Genomic DNA, 22489 nt, shown 5'->3' with positions numbered 1-22489 from the left:
GAAAAGTCATTCAATTGTGATGTATGTAAGTACAGCTCTAAATGGAAGAATGCTCTTGCCATACACATGAGAACCCACACCGGGGAAAAGCCATTCAAGTTTGCCATATGTAATTTCAGCTCTAAATGGAAGAATGCTCTTGCCAGACACATGAGAATCCTTGCCATACACATGAGAACCCACATCGATGAAAAGCCATTCAAGTGTGACATATGCAAACAAAGTTTTTATCAGAAGAATGCTCTTGCCATGCACATGAGAACCCTCACCGGTGAAAAGCCATTCAACTGTGACGTATGTAAGCACAGTTTTAATTGGGACAAGAACTTTTCAAGACAGTAGAAATCAATTCTGTGAATATTTCGGTCCTATGTCCTAGGGCCGTCTTCAGAACAATACGAGAAATAGAGAGAAAAAATATGTATATATAAATAAACTTATATTAAAATGCGAAAATTTAAACTAATTATGTTAAAAACTTTTTAAAACAGTCCTAGCATCCTTACTTCAACGAAGTTCAACCAGGACTCGTTGAAAGTAAGTCCTTGTTGAAGTTTCCTGTTGAATGTTTCTTGTTGAGATTCTTTTTTAGATTTTTCTTTTTTAGTTTTTTTCTTTTTTAGTTTTTCCTTCTTTTTTTTTCTTTTTTTCCATTTAGGTTTCTTCTTTTTTTTCTTTTTTTAGGTTTTTTTTCTTTTCATTTTTTTCTTTTTAATTTTTTTAGTCTCTTCTTTTTCTTAATTTGTATTCTTTTTTAGTTTTTCTTCTTTCTTTTAGTTTTTTCTTCTTTCATTTAGTTTTTTTAGTTTTTATCTTTCTTTTTCTCTCTCTCTCTCTCTCTCTCTCTCTCTCTCTCTCTCTCTCTCTCTCTCTCTCTCTCTCTCTCTCTCTCTCTCTCTCTCTCTCTCTCTCTCTCTCTCTCTCTCTCTCTCTCTCTCTCTCTCTCTCTCCTCTCTCTCTCTCTCTCTCTCTCTCTCTCCTCTTTCTTCATTCTTCGGTAAGTGTTCGTCTTTAGGATTTGTTCCCTCCTAGGCACCTCGCTCTTTACGATAAAGGTTGACCCTTTGTCACAACTCTACTTTTTAAAACAATAAAAAGACTTTAGCTTAAAGAGATGGGCGTTTAGGAGGGAACAGCCCCTATCATATACAGAGTAATCTCTGTTCATTTAGTTAAAAAAAACTTGTTTTTTTTATTTAATTCTCCAAAAGAATTGTCTAAACCCTAAGCCTTAGACTCTAAGGAGAGTAAGTTACTCGTTTGACTGAATCTGTATTGAACAATAAATTGCACGGAAAATCTGGCTTTATCTTACCTTTGAAAGAAAGATCAAGACGGCTAGGCCAGTTTTACGGGTGACGAATAACAGATTGTCAAAGATTCTACTTTTTGGGGTCAAATGAAAAGTAATTTATCCAAAACTCGGGTTATAAGCGGTCGTACGAAAGGATTTAAAGAATATTGGATCTTAATGAAATGGAGAAAAGGGTGAAACTTATATATAACCAAAGAATAACCAAAAGTTATTTTTAATTGTAGTAAAAGTAGTTGTCAATCCAAAGAGAAAATAGAGACTAGTGTTTGTGGTACCATGCTAAAAAGTCTGCTGAAATTTCATCGGTCTATTTATGCGACGTATTTTCATATTAGTAAATCAAGTTACTGATTTTTCCAGGAAAGAAAAATAAGCTTAGCTTTTTAAAACCAGGTTTTCTAATTCTAAGCACCAAATCTAGACTGACAAGGAAATTCAGTTTCTACTATTATTACTTCTACAAACTCACTGCAGCACCAAGCCACCTGAGGTGAACTTAGTTGCACGAGCTCCTCCTCCATCATAAACTATTCAAGCTTCCTTCTTTACACCCTCCCTCTAAGTTCCTATTCTTCTTAAATCTTTCCTTACAACATCCGCCCACCCCATTTGGGCAACAACCTGGTTTTCGTCTGGCTCTAGACGGCTGGCCGACAAGGACCATCTTTGGCAATCTGGCACCCTTCATTCATGGAACATTTTCTAGCCATCTCATCTTTTCTAGCATTATAGCCCTAGAACGCTTGATCGAAACGTGTTTTTTGTATAGCTTACAATTTGAGATACGGTCAGTCGCATACCAAACAGTCAGTCGGATACCCAAAACAATTTTCGGCAATTCCTCTTGAAAACACCTAGCAAATCCTCCTCTATTTTCATGGTGCCCACGCTTCAGAGTTGAGAGTTCGGAGTTTTATTCACCATTAAATACAAAATTAAAATAAAATACTCTTATTCCTCCTCGAAAGGCTCCATGGCCAGGGATACAAGGGGGATACAAAAAAAACACAATATAAGCAACAGCCGAAAAAAGAACAACAACCAAATAACATATAAGATGAAGAGGATAACATACCTGAGGCGTGGTAGTCAAAGCGTAGAGAGGACAACCATACACCATAAACAAACACTCAGGAGCCATCAGCTCTTCAGAGGATAAGGAAAAGGAAAAAAAACACAAAAACAAAATGCTATTCTGTTCGATTATTTAATAAATGATCCTTAAGAATCCTTTAAAAGTTCCAAAGGAGTGGATTCTCTGTACTGAAGAAGGTAGTGAGTTCCAGACCTTTTAAAAAGTAATGAGGGGATTGAAATCTGATCGAATAGTAGGGGTGGACGAAATACAGATATTGTATGAAGAATGAAGGCTATATGGAGCTGAGTTAGAAATAAACACAGGAGTTTTTTGAAGAGATTTTGGAATATTGCCGTGAAGCTGATGAAAGACAATTGAAACACAAAAAATACTGTAAATAGACTGTGGATTTGAGAGCGGTGTTGGTGAGGTACGGTTGGTGTCCATAACCAGACCCCGTGCTTTGTTATACATGACAGAAAGTGACCGCAGTGTAGACGAAAAAATAGACATCCATGTAATAGGGCAATAAGAAACATATGACTGGACAAGGCAGAAAAAAGAAGCTTCAGAATAGATTCTGGAAATGTGTGTCTAAGTTTTCGAACGATACCTAAACTCGATACTGTGTTTCCAAATGAAAGGTTCTCATCAAGCAGGATACAACGAAACCGGACCACCCGACTTTCTGGTCTACAAAAGAATCCTTGTGACACCTGAAGGTGTCACTGATCAGATCATTTACATGAATCAGGAATAGAATGGGGCCAAGAACAGATCCCTGAGAGACGCCTTAATATATTTCAAAAGGGCTCCGGAAAAGCGGATCATTTAAAATAAGCCTACTAGAAAGATGTGAATCAAACCAAGAAAATGCGTTTGATCTTATACCAATATGCGATAGTTTCCAAAGAAGAACCCGATGAGTCTAGGAATCAAAAGCTTTACGAACTTCCAAAAATAAAGCTGCCGGGATATGACCAGAATCTATTACCGAATGAATGAAATTCAAGAAAGTTGTGCAAGCTTGCTCTGTAGAGTGATTCGCTCGGAAACCAAACTGGAAATCAGAACCATATTTGGCCATTGTCATCTCTGTGGCTTCCAAAATCCTTATCTTGGTTCGCAGACTTATTTTACCTGTTCTTCCAATATTGTTTTAACTTTAGAAAGTTAAAACAATAACACAGTTAGAACACCTTCTAGTAGAAAGTTAAAACACCTTCTATACTACCTAGGTATTATTATCTTCTCATAACCCAAAATCACCTCTTTCGCCTTCATTTGATCCTTTTCTTAGTGACTTGGTCTTATTGACATTAATTTTCCAATCTATCTGCACCCTGAACTTTGAAAACCTCTAATAGTTAGTTTTTGGTTCCCCAATTGATTCTGTGCTGTCTGATTGCCTTTGTTGTGTTCCTAATTGTGTATAGTTTAATGGGTATAACGTTCTGTCCCATATAGATTTGTACAGAACGCAATCCAGCTTAACTCCTGATTTAATCAAGTAGTTTGTGGTAAAGGATCTGTAAGTAAGGATTGACGTGGCTCAATAGTAAACGAAACTCTAAAAAACATAACACGGAGTAAGCTCTAAAAAGTAGGCTCGAGACTCTAAAAACAAAGTAAATAAATTCTCTATCACCTAATTTCGTGTTTCCTACCCCTCGAATGTGAGTTTCTGTAACTACTAATTAGTCCAGTTCGAAGCGTCTGAATTTGGCAGTCAAAACGTCAATACGATAGTTTTTTTTAACGTCGTGACATTCCAAGTTGGAATTTTCATATTTTTAAATCATTGAAATTATTATGGCATCAGGAACAGCCATGATCCCAGAACCTGTACACAACGTTAACTAATTTATCTTCTCAAATCTACATGAAGCGCTTAAGCTGGCATAGAACCAGACAGCTAGAAGTAACTGGGACTTCCAGTTGAAAGGAGGCTTTGTTTAATATTGGGCCCATTTTTGGGCAACATGGTTTGTCACACTTGTTGATGCTCTAAGTGAAAATCTTGCACAGACAATCTCAAGCCTATTACCACCGACGCATTGTCAATTAATGTCTACAAATATTATGCTACTACTGATAAGGAAATTCTCTTTTTCTTTATAATCAAAATACTGTATAATATGATTTAGTGTTGCATTTTAGTCATTTGGATGTCCATAGTCCATATTCTGCAACTAATAGATGGTAGAGTGATCATACTGTATTAATATTATATCTGAAATCATTTCTGTAATAGGAGCAGATCTGTTTTTTGTTCTGTAAGAATAAAACTAATACCCTGGGCAAACAGAAGAAGTCAATCTTCCCAATGGTTCGCTGCTGCCAAAATTTCTTCTCATGTAGGTTGAATTGACCTGTAAAGGCTACGAAAATCAGTCAGGTACTATCGTCAATGGGTGTTTCTGGGATAACTCTGCAGTGTGAACTTGGTGGTTGCCAATGGAGTGCTACATTGGGTAGTTGGAGATTGTTCGTACGTAGTCTGTAGCTAAGCTATCCCCATCTTCAATCTCTTATGACGTCTGTCACCAGAGGATCGGCTGTCTGGCTTAGAACTGCACCACTTTTATGTGAATCACATTAACAAAGAAACGAATGACATGAATGTAGAAGTAACACTGGAAAACAATCAGTTGAATTTTTTCTGCTGGATTGAAGCGGACAGCAACTATTTTACATTCTTATCAGTATTTTGAGCTTGTCATTATATAAACTAAAAGTTATTAGCTAAAAGTAAAAAATGACTTGCACTAGAAGCCACTAGTGTGACTGAAAATGTGGCAGTAAGTGATACAGCTGAAAAAAAATTTAAGTAGCGCTAGTGCCATGAGGGTGTAACAGCACGATAAAATTTAAAAACGTAGACGACGTAAGGAATTTACTTGAAACACTAGATGGGAGACCTACTTAACCTTCCATTTACATCATTTTCTCTGTAGTTTCTGTGAAGTTTCGAAATGATCAAAATTACCAAAATAAGACGTGCTTTAAGTAAGTTGTAGAATATCACATGGCAACTGGAAAAAAAAAAAAAACAGCTAATCGAAATGCTCTCGTATGTTATGTATTATACTCTTATTGGTCATTTAGTACCTTTTGTTGGCTCTTATTCCTACGCCTGAACGGAAGCGAGAACTTGGCTACAACTATAGTTTATTTTATATAACTAAACTAGAAACATAAATGCATCAAATATACTCATCTTAGGTTTACTCAACTGAACTTGAAATTCAACTGCCCTGATCAAATCACTCCCTTAATCTACATATACCCAAACTGACATATACCCAAACGGAACCCACAAGATATTCCCAGAAAATGACAAAATGATAAAATACCCCAGAAACTAAGGTGAAAGTGACACTTGCATCTATTTAGAATCTACTTAACCGGCATAAACCCTAGCGTACAACATGAAGTTGACGTGAATAAGCTCGAACCTTAAAATAATCCATCTTCATTGCAGGAAGATGTACTTGATAGTATAAAAACACAAACCATAAAAAATTGCCTTTCCACCATTGCTTGATAAAGGGCTCTTCCCTTAATGTATTGTTGCTAAGGTTTATATTTTCATACCGTCACAATCATCTCTATTTTTATTTCATTTTTTGCACTACGGACGGCTGTATAACGGTCTTGACTGAAATATCCGCATTTATCTTTACTTTGATTTAACTTCTTTTTTTCTTTGTTGTCCTTTATTTTCTCGTTTTTTACCTCTTAGAATAATTATAGCTGGATAAATATCCAGCAAAAGCGTATAGAAACTCCTATATTAAGTTGAGTTCCAGGAGTAATTTTTCAGATTTTTTTTTCAATTTAGATCTCTTACTTAGAACTCCAAAAATTTACCTTTAAATTACAGTATGCCGGATGGGGCACAAAAAGAGGGACAAAGTGAACACTCATTTTTATAGTTTTATGTTCTAAAAGTATTTTTAAATTGATGTATTTTTAGTTACTGTGATCAGTAGTTGATGACAGTTTCGACGTTCGACATTCCGACATTGAAATTTTTCATGGCCCTCTCCAAGATGTCAATCGAAATTCTCCCGACTTAACTCTTGATGTTTCTGTTCAGCCTTTCTAATGTAACTAGCTTATCCTCATACATTTTCTCCTTCAGGTAGCCCCAGAAAAAGGACTAGCGGACTTAGACCAGGGAGAGTTGAGTGGCCATGGAATGTTAGTCGTTCTCGAGATTAATCGGTTGCATTGAAAATGGTACCGCATTCTCAGTACATTCGCTTACCCTCTGTTCAAAATCGTAGTGTTCGATCTTGCTGAATGGTGTTTGCACAGATCAAGGAGGCACACTCGTGCCTCTATAAAGAGGCGACACACGACAATGTTAAGCGATCTTCGGTTCCAGTGGTCGCAGACGGATGGGGAGGGATGCATTTCGTAGCCCGAGCTCCAACTAAGAAACCTGCAAAATTTCATCCCCCTCCAACTTTTTCTTCATGGGGAAAATCTGGCCGAAAGATTCGACCTGTCAACCCAAGCCCCCCTTTAACGTTGTCCGATCGGGCTGAAATTCACAAGTTAAGGTCCCCTAGGGCCCAGGAGCTTATCCGCGAAATTTCAGCTTGATCCGATAACTCCTTCCCTGTTTTCCAGAAACCACGCATAGCCACTTAAAATTCATTTACTTTTTTTTCCTAGACGCCTACAGGTCACATCCGACATCGGATCTGGGTGTACGAAGACTCATTCGATGCGGAATTCTCCGAGTAAGTGCCAATGAAAGTTTCGTAGGAAAATCTTAACCCCCCGAAAGTTTCGACCCTCCAACCCCCCCCCCCCCCCACCCCTTTTAACGTTGTCCGATCGGGCTGAAATTCACAAGTTAAGGTCCCCTACGGCCCAGGAGCTTATCCGCGAAATTTCAGCTCGATCCGATAACTCCTTCCCTGTTTTCCAGAAACCACCCATTAGCTATTTAATTAACGGATTTCTCTCCATAAGAGCCCATGTTAATTTGAAATTTTTAAAAGCTATTGAGAAGTTATATTTACACACATGCAAGTTATTAGCTCAGTTGGTAGAGCGTGCGACTTTTAATCCTCGGGTCAAGGGTTCAAGTCCCTTACGGGCGGTTTTTTTTCACAACATCAAAAAAATTTTGATAACACCTGGACAGCTTATCATTTGAGAGATAACAGAATATTAGCTTCTTATGAGCAAAAGAAACATTTCGGTAATTCTATCTATTTTTTTTTTCTATTTTATACAATGATTTAATAGCGGGGGGGGGGTTCTTCTCCTAATTCCTGTACGAGGAGTACAGGAATTATTAAATTACATCCACCATGGATTGTAGAAAAACGTACAGAATTAATATGAAAAAAAATTAAACCTGTACAAAAGAGTCTTTAAAAGCGGGGGGGTTGGGGGGCGGCAGCCACCCAACTTCCTCTCCTAATTCCTCCACGAGGAGTTCAGGAATTATTAAATTACATCCACCATGGATTGTAGAAAAACGTACAGAAATAATATGAAAAAAACTTCGTTTTCTTAAAGAGTTAAAGAGGCTGCGTCCCAAAGTCGAACCTTAAAACGTACAGGAATTAGAAAAGGCAGTTGGGGGGCTGTCGCCCCCCAAACCCCCCGCTTTTAAAGACTCTTTTGGACAGGTTTTTTTTTTGTGGGGGGACTTCATTGTTACTAATTACTAGTTTCGGCGCAATGGTTCTCCTGTCCTCTTGTGTTTAACATTTTTGAAGTTATTCCATTATTCATTCATTTCAATTATTTTTTAATTAAAAGAGGGCCTTTCCGAAGCCAAGAGCGGGGGGTTAGCAAAAAAACAAAAAACCTGTACAAAAGAGTCTTTAAAAGCGGGGGGTTTGGGGGGTGGCAGCCCCCCAACTGCCTTTTCTAATTCCTGTACGTTTTAAGGTTAACACTAGTTTGTACACTGAGTTTGTACACACATTAGTTTAATTGTGTACAAACTCAGATAATTGTAGAAAGTTGAGGAAGTGTTCGACCGAAAATTCTGAGCTCAAAATGCCTTCTTAAGTGACGACACCGAATGAAGAGTGTCTCGTTGAAACGACTTTAAGTTTCATCGACGCTTTCCATTCCTTGCAAATGTTTAAAAAGTCAATTTCCTTAAAGAAAATTCAATTAGAGCAATCTATTTGATTGCAAAAGGACCGCACTTACTTGCTGCAACATAGTATAGGTTGTTATTTTTTCAATTATAGGTTTTTAAAAGAAAATTGCTATTAAAAAAACAACAAAATGGTTAGAAAATTTGGATATCCGATTTAATTAAACCCAAAGTTTTCAGAATTAAATTCAAAGGTGACATTCTGAGGGGAGTGTGGGGTGGGAGGGGATTCAGCTGCGTTTAGGTAGTTTTTCCTTAGATTTATGCAGCTTTGCTGAAAAATCCAAAACAAATATGTAGTTTAAGGAGATTCGATACCATAAAGAATCAAACTGTCTTGTCCATTATAAAATTTCTAGTTTTATCGGCCAACGTATTTAAAATTGATCGGGCGGTCTTGCTATAACTTGTAGAGCTCGGATAAGCGATCCGAATAAGCGGTGGATCACTGGAAGCCGACACATAGTTTCCTTGAAATATTAGAAGAGCCTTGTAACTTGTCTTGTTTTGTGCCGGACGAAAATACTTGCTTTTTGGGAAACTTGTATCATTTGGAACTGTGAATTTTATTTTTCTAATTAAACTTAGGAGAATTTTCGTTATGCTAGAAATATGCTAGTAAAATATGAAATACACAAAAAAGGTTCTAGTATACCTACTAGGAAAATGCCAAAAATTATCCCAAAAAGCAGTGTAATTTGATGAATTTTGCAGCTCTGCAAATTTCCTATGGTGCAACTCACTTTGACTGAAAACCCCTTGTCTTTTCAATCAAATTTCATTGCCAAAGCATAAATTCTCAATGGGTTTCAATGATCACTAATCCCTGGGAGAATTCACTAATTGACCCTTTGTCTCTGAAACAGTCATCCGACGTTGGGGATCACAAAATAATATTTAAGGTAATGGAATCCTCTTAAGGTAACTAATCTGCAATTTTGAGCATTTGAATTTTTGAGATTGTCTAAACCTACAATTAACCATATGCATTTTTTTTTTCATTTCTACATTGCCTGCCTCAGCTATATTCAATTCAATTTTATATTCTTTTATTTGATCAGAAAAGGGACATACGTTTCATAGCTCAAATCCAATTACACAAATTCTTGGAACAGTCAACAGTCTTTTGCAGTCAACACTTATTTGTCGGCGTAGAAAAGTTTCGGAAAACAGACTAAGAAAACTTCAAAGAGAGCTCAAATAAAAGATCCTAACGCTTTCAAATTTTCCCAAAATCAACCATGTGGAGTGTTATAAAGGACTTTCTAACTTTTTAATCATAGCGTTATTTAAAAGCTCCATTTTTGGATCCCTATTCTCTTTAAAGCTTGCTGGCCTTAAAATTAAAACCAAAAGCTACGAGCCTGAGAAAATTTGCGTTATTTTAGAAAATAGGGGGAAACACCCCCTAAAAGTCATAGAATCTTAACGAAAATTACACCATCAGATTCAGCGTATCAGAGAACTCTACTGTAGAAGTTTCAAGCTCCTTTCTACAAAAATGTGGAATTTCGTATTTTTGCCAGAAGGCAGATCACGGATGCGTGTTTATTTGTTTGTTCGTTTTTTGTTTTTTTTTTCCCAAGGGTGATCGTATCGACCCAGTTGTCCTAGAATGTTACGAGAGGGCTCATTCTAACGGAAATGAATAGTTCTAGTGCCCTTTATAAGTGACCAAAAAACTTGGAGGGCACCTAGGCCCCCTCCCACGCTAATTATTTTCCCAAAGTCAATGGATCAAAATTCTGAGATAGCCATTTTATTCAGCGTAGTCGAAAAACCTTATAACTATGGCTTTGGAGACGACTTACTCCTCCACAGTCCCCGTGGGAGGGGCAACAAGTTACAAACTTTGACCGGTGCTTACATATGGTAATGGTTATTGGGAAATGTACAGGCGTTTTAAGGAGGGTTTTTTGGTTGGGGAGAGGGGTTGATAAGAGGGGGATATACTGGGGGAGCTTTCCATCGAGGAATTTGTCATGGGGGAAGAAATTTCCATGAAGGGAGCGCAGGATTTACTAGTATTATTAAAAAAAGACAATGAAAAAATAAATATGAAAAGGTTTTTTTTCAGCTGGAAGTAAGGAGCAGCATTAAAACTTAAAACGAACAGAAATTATTACCCATATGACGGGCTCACCTCCTCCTAATACCTCACTCTTGACGCTAAAGTATTTTTAGTAATGCCAACTATTTATTCTACGGCTTTTGTGATTCAGGGGTCATTCTTAATGAATTGGAACAAAATTTAAGATTTAGTGTAAAGAGAGAGGTACTGACGAGGGGGCGAATCCTCTTATATGTGTAATAAAAACATGAGAATAAAAAATTCTTTACGTAAGCTAATTTATAAGTTACGTATATCTTTTACTAATAAAAAGATTTGTGAAAAATTTTAAAGTTCTAGTTGCCTTTTTAATTAACCAAAAAATTGGAGGGCAACTAGCCTTCCTCCCCCGCTCTTTTTTTCTCAAAATCATTCGATCAAAACCATGAGAAAGCCATTTAGCCAAAAAAAAAAATAAAAAAAAATACAAATTTCGTTTTAATTATTCCTCTGCAGAGAGCCAAAATCAAAACATGCATTGATTCAAAAACGTTCAGAAATTAAATAAAAAAAAACAAGTTTTTTCAACTGAAAGTAAGAAGCGACATTAAAACTTAAAACAAACAGAAATTACTTCGTATATGAAAGGGACTGCTTTTACTGTTTTAAAAAGAAGAGTTGAGAGAAAGAGTCAAACTTTAGCATAAAGAGCGGGGCATTGATGAGGAAGCAGCCCCTTTCGAAGTAATTTCTGTTTGTTTTAAGTTTTAATGTCGCTCCTTACTTTCAGTTGAAAAAACTTGTTTTTTTATTTAATTCAGTGAAAGAGATGACAAAAATTGTGGAATGGTAAATTTGCAACAAAATCACCGAATTTTGCTCAAAGACAGTTTCGATGCAAATATTCTGGGAAGCTAATTCCCTATCGTTGTATGATCATATGCTTTGAGGAAAAGGTTATGTGGTTAAAATAATAAAGGTCAATATGGCTCAAGTTCACAATACGTGCTCAGACAGGGACCAGTTGTAACTAAGCTCTGCAAGTCCCCCAAACGAATGTTACAGTAAGTGGTTACTTCTGGTAAATAATATGAAAAAAACTTCGTTTTCTTAAAGAGTTAAAGAGGCTGCGTCCCAAAGTCGAACCTTAAAACGTACAGGAATTAGAAAAGCAGTTAGAAAAACGACAGGGATAAATATCCCTTGGATATTTATATACGACAGGGATAAATATGTGTATTTCTTTAGTATTTAATATTAATTATTTTGTTTTCACCCCCCCCAAGGATTTTTTTCTTTCTTCAAAATCATCTAAAGAAATGATTTAGCAGATTCATGGTGGTTAGAATTGCGGCCACAGTCAGGACTTTTTTGTCTTAAGAGTGGCTATTAATGGTAAATTCTTTGTTTAATTTAAATGTTTTGGATGAAAATAAAAAAAATGTCTATGTCTATGTAGATTCCATAATGTTTTGAATCGTCTTTTCTCAAATGCAGAATTCGTAGGAATTTGTAATTGTGATATAAAAGTTGTCTTTTTCTCAGCTTCAAGATTGGATAAAAATCTTCCATATGCTAACAGCTGATCGTTAATAACAACTGTAAAACCGAAAAAGAACTCCCGGTTTTTTTGTTTTCTTGTAAGATTAATTTTGTGTTACTTATATCCTTTTGAGTTACCACAATTGGTTTAAGCATCTACTTTCGTAGCTTGATTGAAGGCACTAGCGTTGCTTCCAAAATGAAAGGGCGTATATTACATCTATATGTAAAATAAGTGAGAAGCTCATCTAAGACCTAGTATGTTTTTATCCTCTACCCATTTCTGCAGACGCATCTTTATCTTGGAGGAGGTCGTGAAGATCGCCCCCGAAAACAAATATGAGATGTCTTCCTCAACTTTTCAAAGTTTCAATGCTACACTTAACTGCTTCAAATATCCTATGGTTTACATTATGGCTTATTTCCATATTTTTACGAACTTTTTTCAACTTCGAAAACAAACCTTGCCCCCCCTTGCTTTTTTTCTTTTTACGTCGTCATTCCATTCACCGCCCCTGGTAATAATGCAACCCATCTCTAAAGTAAATATATCCACTCGGCCAATATTTTCTTCTAACATATCTATTCATTTGTTCTTTCCTAACCTAAGCGACTTATTCTTCCCAGCATTGTTTTTGCACCTTCTCGCACTAGGAAATACCAGACCCACCAAAAATGTATCATACATAAATTTATCATACTTATCATACTAACATCATACTAACAATCATACCAAAAATTTATCATATTAATATCATAATACATAAATGATCAACTGAAGGCATATGCGCAATTTAAGCCAAGGGACGTATTACCTTCCCATTTGATAACATGTTCCCCTGTAGCCTTTGATGTACTCCATAGGACAAAGTCTAATAAAATAATTTCTGTAAACTGATATAAGACAAAACCCTGCATAAATCCCGATTCCATTCTAAACCAAGGACTAATCTCATTTCCTACCTCAATCAAAGAACTAATCACCTAAACATACTGATTTAGTACGTCATGCAAGGACAGGACATTCACTGAAGCTATTTTAGCAGCTAAATCAAATATTTGTTCATAATCTATAGAGCTGAGAACTAAAGGTATCTAGTAACTTAGATACCTGGTACTCAGTCATTAGATAGAATAAGGCCAGTGCATCCTCTCCCTTTTTAAATCTACGCTAATTTAAAAATCCACGTTCTCTAACTCCCACACTCACGCTTATCACTTAATTCATTCGCCATCTTGTTTGTTTTTTTCTAAATTCACTTATATTGAATACTTTCCACCTATTTTGAGTTCTAAAGTAGGTTATGTGGTCTCTTAGTCTCACCCCCCGAATATCATTAATATCGCTGATCACTAATAAAGGGCTGGAATAGGAGAAGCATGTTTGTGATATATAAAACTCAGGATTAAAGATGATTGATAATTCTGTAGTTTCTCAGTAATTCAAGCTGAAAATTTGAATTTGAAATCTGAAGAATTAAAATTTCACAAAAAAATAAATAAAAAACAAAATAATCTCGGGCTGGGTTTTGCTCTTTGAATATTAGAGCCTTTGTTGTTTATTTAAGACGTCCTTTGCCAAGTAAAAACGCTAGCAACTCATATCAAAGGCGAAGGGAGAATTATTTCCCTGGGAAATGTAAATCCTCATATGTGTCTTATTTATTCCCAGAAAAAAAAAATACTTAAGCTGCAAAAGATCTAATATATTTGTATGATGAATAAAATGATCAAAGTACAAAACAATTCTTTATTGACATTGAGCCAGGCACATAACCCTTTAATAAATCCAAACATAAAAAAAAAAACAATTGAACAACGTAAGAATATTTATTAAAGCTGTTTCAATTTTTCATTTTCTTGGAGAAGGGCCATGAGGTAGTTGATGCTTTGGCAACAAATCTTTTAGATGGCCTTGTATGTCAAGACGGCGGGCTGAAAAATTCTTGGGGCTGAGACTGGAAGGGGAACCAATGTATGATTTTTTTTTTTTTTTTTTTTTTAGCTGGAAGTTTATGTCGCTAGTTTCATTGTTTTTGTTTCTTTTAAGTCAATAAAATTTCAATAATTCCCATTTTTCATTTTTTAGCAGAATGAAAAAAAAATGAAACATTTTGTGAAAATATTGTGAAATTTTATGCTTTTTTTTATCCCAAAATAAAATTCCAGATAGCGGCTGAGGGAAATTGTGGGCATTCTTCATTTACATTCTTCATTTCCTTTGATACCTTATTGCATAAAAGTGATATTACTGCCCAGCACTTCCCAATTGAAATGTGTGCTTGAATTCCATTGGCTTAGTTTTGTGACGTCTTTTTCTGCGCTAATTACATTGTTTTTTAAGTTCGTGTCAGAAAAATAAGCCGTAAGAACTACACCTTGCCATGTCAAATTTTGAGACACTAAATAGAACGAAAAGTATTTTTGACGAATTGTTGACATTTTGTATAAGAAAACTCTCTGTTTTTCAATGGTATTACCATAAAAACAGGATTTTAAAAAACAAGCAGAGAGTGAAACAAAGAATAATTGTACCTACCGTATATGGCTATCCTCCTTAATTTATCGATTATTGACGTTTGCAACTTTTTGACAGAAAGTGCGTTTCGATTTGAGACAGGGGATTTGGCTTCAAAGAACATTCTCAATAAGTTTTTCTTAGATAATAATAGTTTTAAGTTCTGTGTAGAATAATGACAAATATCATGTTTTGAACAAACCTGGCATGGATGTAGAAACAAGCTTTTTGGGGCAATTGATGGTACTTGACAGGAGGGCGGGGTCCAAATTTATGAATAAACTAACCATTATCGGACCAATAATAGTAGGGTTTATGTTTTTGAAAAGTTTTTCAATAATAACAAGCAGCTTTGGGAGAAAAAAAAATGATGAATATGGTAATATTTTTAGTTATATTTATAAGTTTCTTTTCATTTCAGTAATAAAAGATGATTTTGATTTTTAACAATATTTGCTCTGTAATTTTTAATTATTTTAGAATGTTTGATTGATAGTTTTTTCATCCATACCGTTTAATATCCTAACTTTAACAAAAGAAAAAAAACTCTGTTTATGTCATCATGTCAAAAGTTCAATTTTGACCTTTATCTTTCTAAATCTATTCTTAAAATGTTTCATAAAATTAAATTAATCCGTGTTTCGGAGAGTGTTTCCCGATTTTACGTGTACGAGGCGGTGAGTCCACGAGAGATGGAATTGTCCCACAATGGAGCTAGGAGGACATACACGGTTAATGTTTGTCCAGCGTGGTTTAGAAATGGCTGCATAGATGGTGCTCTGATATCCACAGTAAATGGTGGAGATTAGAGAATCCTTCTTTCTGTTTTCATTTGAACTTTGGGAACATGATAAAACGAATAATTGATGTTCGTGAAGAAAGTTTTGACAATATTTTTCTCTTTGTTGGATCAAAACTTTTTATTATTTCGGGACCCAAATTTTAATGTTCCTTTTTGATCAGGTAGATCCATAGGCAGAGAATCCATCTCTTTTCCAATATATCCTCTATGAAAAGGCTGTTGTCTTCTTGTACATGCGCACAGATTTATTCAGAAAAAGGATGGCACAAGTTCGAAAAAATTAGTAGCAGCTTAGGAAAGGAAAATTACTTGATTAAATTTTCTTTATATGAACTAAAACGAAATGAAAAACGCGGGATATAATAGAAAAGCGGATATAATATTTCAAATAAGATAGTGGAAAATAACAAAAAGTTTGTTGTTTTTTTTTTTATTAATAACAAGTCCGAATATCTTAGCTTCAATTTCTAAAGCCTTTATCAACGAAAAAAAAATTTAAAAAATTAAACAATAAAAGAAAATGAAATAACAAAACAAAAATACAAACGACTAAAAACTTCCATCTTAATAATGTCCAACATGATAAAGCATAATCCGGCCCCTTCCGTACACTTTACTCGTACTAAAAGGCACCTCCAAATTCTAATACAGGATTGAGCACTTGCTAAATTTGAACATTGATTGAATTGAATTGCTTAACATCATGCTGCTTTAGGCATACCCAGAAAATACTGACATCCAGCTTTGACACTATTTTTATTGGGTATTTATTGTTTTCCATTCCCTACTACCATGTTGACAGTAGAGTTTGTAAAATGGCTTCTAAAGATTTAATAAATGATTTGTAAATTTTAGTTAATTCAAATTTATCTAAAAGTAATTTTTTTCACGCTAAGGACTTCTCTAATTTCGTATGGTTTCATTTTTTCGTAAAAAATAAGTTTAGTTTTCATGTTTGACATTTGAATTAGTGCTCCCAGTTTTGGGTCTTTTTAAAACTTGTTTGTTTTTTTCTTTTAAAATGTCTCTGTCCTGGTATCTCTAAAAATTTCACCGTTTTTGGGCCTCAGTCTGACCCTATGAGTGCGCTTGTGATAAATCCTACTCGAGGCTCTATTATAGAATTAAACATTTCCTGAATTAATGCAACAACATATTGTAAAAATTAAACACTAAAGAAAATAAATGTCGTACCAAAAAGAAAAGAAATAAATCGTTGAATTTGTAAAAAAAAATAAATCATAAAGTATCAATAATCGTTGCAATTATTAATTATTTCTAAAAGTGATTATTTTCATACCAAAGACTTATCTGAGGATTGATCTGGTATTTTACGTATTTGTTCATTACAACATTATGCTTGTGATATAGAAATTAAAAGTAAAGTTATGAGAATTTGGCTTGATAAACCTAGATCAACGATAATTCGTTTCCCTATGTGTTTTTGCTAGATTCAGTGAACAGTTGCTTTCTTATCCAAAATTTGCCCCTTGCCCTACTTTGACTGCAGTCGGCTTGCCCTACAAGTTTCAAGTAAATATTAAATTAACTCTACAGCTATTGGAAGAAAGTTGTTGATCCAAATACAATAAGGGCTATTTCCACTTTTCTGTCATTTTCTTATCAGAATAAAAAACAAATTAGGACAAAAATCCATTTTTAATTTTCGCATATAATTTAATTTAAAATTTACTCAAATTACTTTGTTGTATTTTCGAAATTATGTGAAAAAAAAAATTGTCTGATTAGCAATGTTTTTGTCGGAATAAGTATCTGTTAATGTTTTTTCTCAAAGCATCTTTCTCTTTGCAATTGGCCCTCGTCTTGTTTTGACTGCAACAGGCCTTCCCTAAAAATTTGAAGTGCATTAGAAATTAGCTGTGTAGCTATCAGGAGAAAGATACTGGTAGAAATACAATAAGAGCTATTTCCTCTTTTTCTGTCACCTTTCTATCGGAATTGAAAATAAACTAGAGCAAAAAATCATTTCAAATTTTCATATCAAATTTGATTTAAAAAGTATTTTAATTAATTGAATAAATTTTCTGAAATTTTATAAAGAAAATTCCTTGATTAACAATATTTTCGTAGGTTTCTTTTTCCCAACACATCTTGCTTCGGCTGGAACAGACCTCCGCAAAAAATTTAAGAGTATTAGAAATTAAATATACAGCTATCAAAAAGAAAGATCTTGCCAGAAATATAACAAGGGTTATTTCAAACTGTTTTCTGTAATACGCTTAATGAAGTTTCTACTCGCTTCCTCAGTTTATTTTTATTAGTGATCCTTAAGGGAATAACTGGAATTCGTATGTCCATTCTTTTTTGCAAAATTTAATTGCCTAGAAGCATGTACTGAAATGGGTTCTGCAAGGGAAGTATTCTGCAAATGGAAAGCCAAAAAAAATGATGTTATCTTTATGGATGGAACTTTATTAATGAAAAAGGAAGTCAATGCTTATTGTAGAAATTTCTGTTGATCTAATCTCTTTTTCTTTAAAGTTCAAAGACCATCCCGGCTAAGTATGGTAATAAGAGAAAACGTCGAACAACAAAAACACAAGGACAATTTACAGGTAGCAAAACTAAAAAGAGAAAAATGTAAATATACCGTTCATGGCGTTTACTCAGTCGTCCTCAGTATAAAAAGAAAATAGATATAGACTGGAGTCCATAAAACAAAAAACCTCCTAAACGATTGGCCATATCTTATTCTTTTTGAATTGAGAACACCTGAAAATTGGGCAAACCCATAAAATAAGTTAAATTTTCTTAAAGCCTATTCGGAATTGGGGTTAATTTCGAAAAAGTAAAACTCTTTCAAATATAATAATTACTGCCATTTTAATTTTAAGCCCCCTTTCTGGGTATCCCCTTAGAGTTTTTCCCACTCTACTCCCTTAGTAGATTTCCAAATACAGCCTTGAGGTTATTGTCGTTGAAAATGCCTTTTTTTTTTCTTTTTTTTCGAAAAATTACAATTTCGCCCCCCTTTTAGATTTTAAAAAATTAATTTGGCCCTCCTATCCAATTTTCATGAATTGATGCCACTGAAGAATAGAATAGAATAGAATAGAAGAAGAATAGAGGTTTGTTATTCGATACAATACAATACAAAATACAATTCAAAATGGACTTACAATGCACTTATTCCCCCTCGAAAGGCTCCATGGCCAGGGATACAAGGGGGATACAAAAAAAATACAAGCAATAACTACAATATAAGCAATATATATACAAGGAGAATGCAAGATAAGCAACAATAAAAAAAGAGAGAACAATAGAACAAACCTGAACATAGAGAACATACCTGAGGCCTGGGAGTCAAAGCGCAGAGAAGACAACCAAACACCATGAACGGAACTCAGGGGACATCAACTCCTCAGAGGAAGAAAAAAACGTTATTCTCTTTGATTCTTTATTAAATGATTCTTAAGAGTCCTTTTAAAAGTCCCAAGCGAGTGGTATCTTTGTACTGAAGAAGGTAGTGAATTCCAGACCTGTTGATTAGCAAAGAGGGGATTAAAACCTGATCGAATAGTAGGGGTAAGCGGAATGTATATATTATTTGAAGAACGAAGGCTATATGGAGCTAAATCAGAAATAAACATAGGAGTTTTCCGAAGAGATTTTGGAAGATTACCGTGAAGCCGATGAAAGACAAAATAAGCACAAGAAATAATGTAAATAGACAGTAAACCTAAGAGCGGTGTTGGTGAGGAACGAAGGGGTTTTTCTTCCTTATTCTCTTTATGTTTGAGAGAAGTAACTACTGTAAATCTGTTTGTTTTTTTCTTATCTTTCCAATTTTTCTTATATTTGGAAGTTTCTTTGTTTTCATTTGCTGTAAATTTCCCTGTTTTTATCTTCTGTTCTTTTTCTTGTGTCAGAGCTAGGGGTACAATGTGGGTATAGTAATTAGGGACTTAAGTTAATGATAACTGATTTATATGAAACCGGCATGTAAAGCGAAATTTGACTCTTTTTAGGGCACTTGGTATTTACCAAGGGATATATAGCGACCGCAGTTTTTGTCGGTCTGTTTGTGTGTCTGTTAGTCCTGGTTTCGCTAGTTTGGGCACTTCCAGATAAGCTAGAACGATGAAATATGGCAGGAGTATCAGGGACCAGACCAAATTAAATTAGAAATAGTCGTTTCCCCAATTTGACCCTCTAGGGGGGGGATCTTAATGAAATTTGATATTTAGAAGGTCTTCGTGTCTCAGACCTTTTGTTTTAAATCCCAACCGGATCCGATGACATTTGGGGGAGTTGGAGGGGAAAACCTGAAATGTTGGAAAACACTTAGAGTGGAGAGATCGGGATAAAACTTGGTGGTAAAAATAAGCACAAGTCCTCGATATTTAATTGACATAACTGGAAAGGATCCGATCTCTTTGGGGGAGTTATTCTTAATGAAATTCAATATTTAGAAGGACCTCGAAACTATAACCTCTTATTTTAAATCTCCACCGAATCCGGTGTCGTTGGGGGGATTTGGGGAGATTTTCAGTGCTTTGACGAGTTCGGTGCTTCTGGACATGCTAGTACGGTGAACATTCGTAGGCGTGTCAGGGACCAGCACAAATTGGCTTGATAACAGTTGTTTTCCTATGGGGGGCGGCTGTAGGGAGGGGAAATCAAGAAAATAGATGTATGTTTATCTTGCGAATAGGTGTTTGGATCTTAATGAAACTTGATATATAGAAAGATCTGATGTCTCAGGTGCTCTACTCTCAATTCGTTACATTGGGGGTGGGGGGGGGACGAAAATCTTCGAGATCAAAAATCTTGGAAAACTCTTTGAGTGGAGAGATCGGGATGAAACTTGAAGGAAAGAATAAGCACATGTTCATGATACATGATTGACATAACCGGGCAAGATTCGCTCTCTTTGGGGGAGTTAAGGGGAGTTCTAGTACTTTGGTGAGTTCGAGAATAAGCACAAGTTATAGATACGTGATTGACATAATCGGACCGGATCCGATCTCTTTGGGGGAATTGGAGGGATTTCTAGTGCTTTGGCGAGTTCGATGCTTGCTAGGACAATGAAATAAAATTAAATCTTGGAACAACTCGAATGCCACATAAGGTTCTTTGAAAGAATGGATGCGGCTGTCGAAAAGAAATGAAAAAATCAATGGAATTGGAATTTATTTTCACTGAAGTTAGAATAAAAGAAATATGATGAAAAAATTTATACTATTCATGCATGGCCTAACTGTACCCTCGTCTTGTATTGAGGCGAAATTTAAGAGTTATTCTAAATGACTATTTAAAAAAAAATCCATAAAGCCATGAAATATTTAAACAAAGCTTTTAGTTTGGCGTCTTCCTTGTTGTTTGGAAGTGCTCAAAAGCTAGGGTGGTGGAAATGAAGTATTTTTTTTTTTATTTATTTAGAAGATATTAATTAGATTAATTGGAATAATTATTTATTTGGAATATTTTAATGAGAAACTTTATTTTTGAAGTACTGTAAAACTTTTGGGTATGAGCAGGGTGATTGAGGATGGGAAAGCCGTGCTCACATACGGAATTATTTCCGTTCATTTTAAATATTGGTATTGCTGCTTTTATTTTTTTTTTTAAAGTTGCTTTTTATTCCATTTACTATTAGAAATGGAAATATTTCGGTATTAACTCCAAAAACCTTTATCATTGGGAAGCAAAGGAAAAAGCACAAGATTAAACAAGCTAATCTATGCTAGAGAACAACGTGAAAAGATGAGAATAAGATACAAATGCAAAATTTGTCATGTGTATTTTGTTTGAAGACAGGTAAAAAAAAAAGATTCCATAGCAACGTATGTTTAATGTTCCATTTTCTGTTGGCTCTCGTAACGAGCGTACAGTGGAGTTTGTTTTCACATGTAGCGAAGCCTGACCATCTCTGACCTATAAGAAGAAACTTGCCAAACGATTATACCCTTTAACAAGACTCAAGCCATACTTTGAATGACTTTTCCAGTTTCCTATAATTCTCGTATAGTCTTGCGGTTTTTACTGGTTTGTTTTCTCCTGTTTTTCGAATTCACTTTTCGCGTCAATAACGCGAAAAGTGAATTCGAAAAACTGGAGAAAACAATACTCAAGCCATACTTTGAATGACTTTTCCAGTTTCCTTTAATTCTCGTATAGTCTTGCGGTTTTTACTGGTTTGTTTTCTCCAGTTTTTCGAAGGTTCACTTTTCGCGTCAATAATTTCGACTCCTAGCTTTTGAATACATGAGTGCAAAAATAAGCTCTTTTTTAATATATTACTTTTCACTGCTTTGGTCTTTAGGTTTTGTAAAAGTGTGGTGAATCTCACGAGCCGAAAAATGTTATTAGGGGGTCAAATATAGCCCGTGGTCTACGGATTACCCATTCCTGATCTAGGCACACAGCAGGAAGAGTGAAAAATGGTCTAACAAGCTATGGGAAAGATTTCCTTTTTTTACTGAAGTAAGTTACTAGGGCTTAGCCTACTTATTGTTAAATTGATAGAGCTCATCGGTTTGAGGGGGGTGTAATATAAGTATAAGATTTGCAAAAAAGGTGCATAAGCTCTATTGAATTACCGCAGTCGAAATAGCATTTTTTTTTCTTCTTTTTTTTTAGGTGAAAGGCTTCCTTAACATGCTTGCCGAGAAATTGCCATTCAAGGCGAAAGTAGTCAACTACGAAATGATGCAAAAAGAAAAAGAGCAGAAGCAGTTGTTAGAAAAACTGAATGAGAATGAATATTCCAGAAAATATTTCATTAGAAATAATGTGCTAGGCTGCTGGGATTATGTATCACCTTATGAAGTGGAGTGGGATGGGAGATTTAGATAAGATAAATTAAACTTCTTTTTTTCGTTTGTCGTTTTTCTAGTAATTATGAATTTCGTTCAGTTGTGTAAAAGAAAAAAAGAGAAGTTATTTTCATAAGGTATGATGTTAAAAATTGTGCTTGAATTTCACTGGTTCTTGTCAGTAACGTATTTTGTTATGAAACCATACCATGTTTGTTTAGGCGGCTGTAACCTAGTAAAGAGTGAATCGAAGTATATATTAAACA

General features: G+C 35.0%; 1 protein-coding gene across 2 annotated transcripts in view; it reads left to right on the top strand.

The window, feature by feature from the left end:
* Positions 1-22289, top strand: part of LOC136026190 (large ribosomal subunit protein uL16m-like) — a 287794-nt gene extending 265505 nt beyond the window's left edge. For both annotated transcript variants that reach the window (XM_065702508.1, XM_065702509.1), the window contains exon 6: positions 22048-22289. In XM_065702508.1, coding sequence (XP_065558580.1) covers positions 22048-22263 — 216 coding nt within the window. In that variant the 3' untranslated portion in view covers positions 22264-22289. The remainder of the gene's footprint in view (positions 1-22047) is intronic.
* The last annotated feature ends 200 nt before the right edge of the window (positions 22290-22489 follow it).

This window comes from Artemia franciscana, chromosome 4 (genome assembly GCF_032884065.1).
Source record: "Artemia franciscana chromosome 4, ASM3288406v1, whole genome shotgun sequence".
Lineage (NCBI taxonomy): Eukaryota > Metazoa > Arthropoda > Branchiopoda > Anostraca > Artemiidae > Artemia > Artemia franciscana.
Note: the sequence above shows the minus strand (reverse complement) of the source record. Positions and strands in the feature narration are given on the sequence as shown.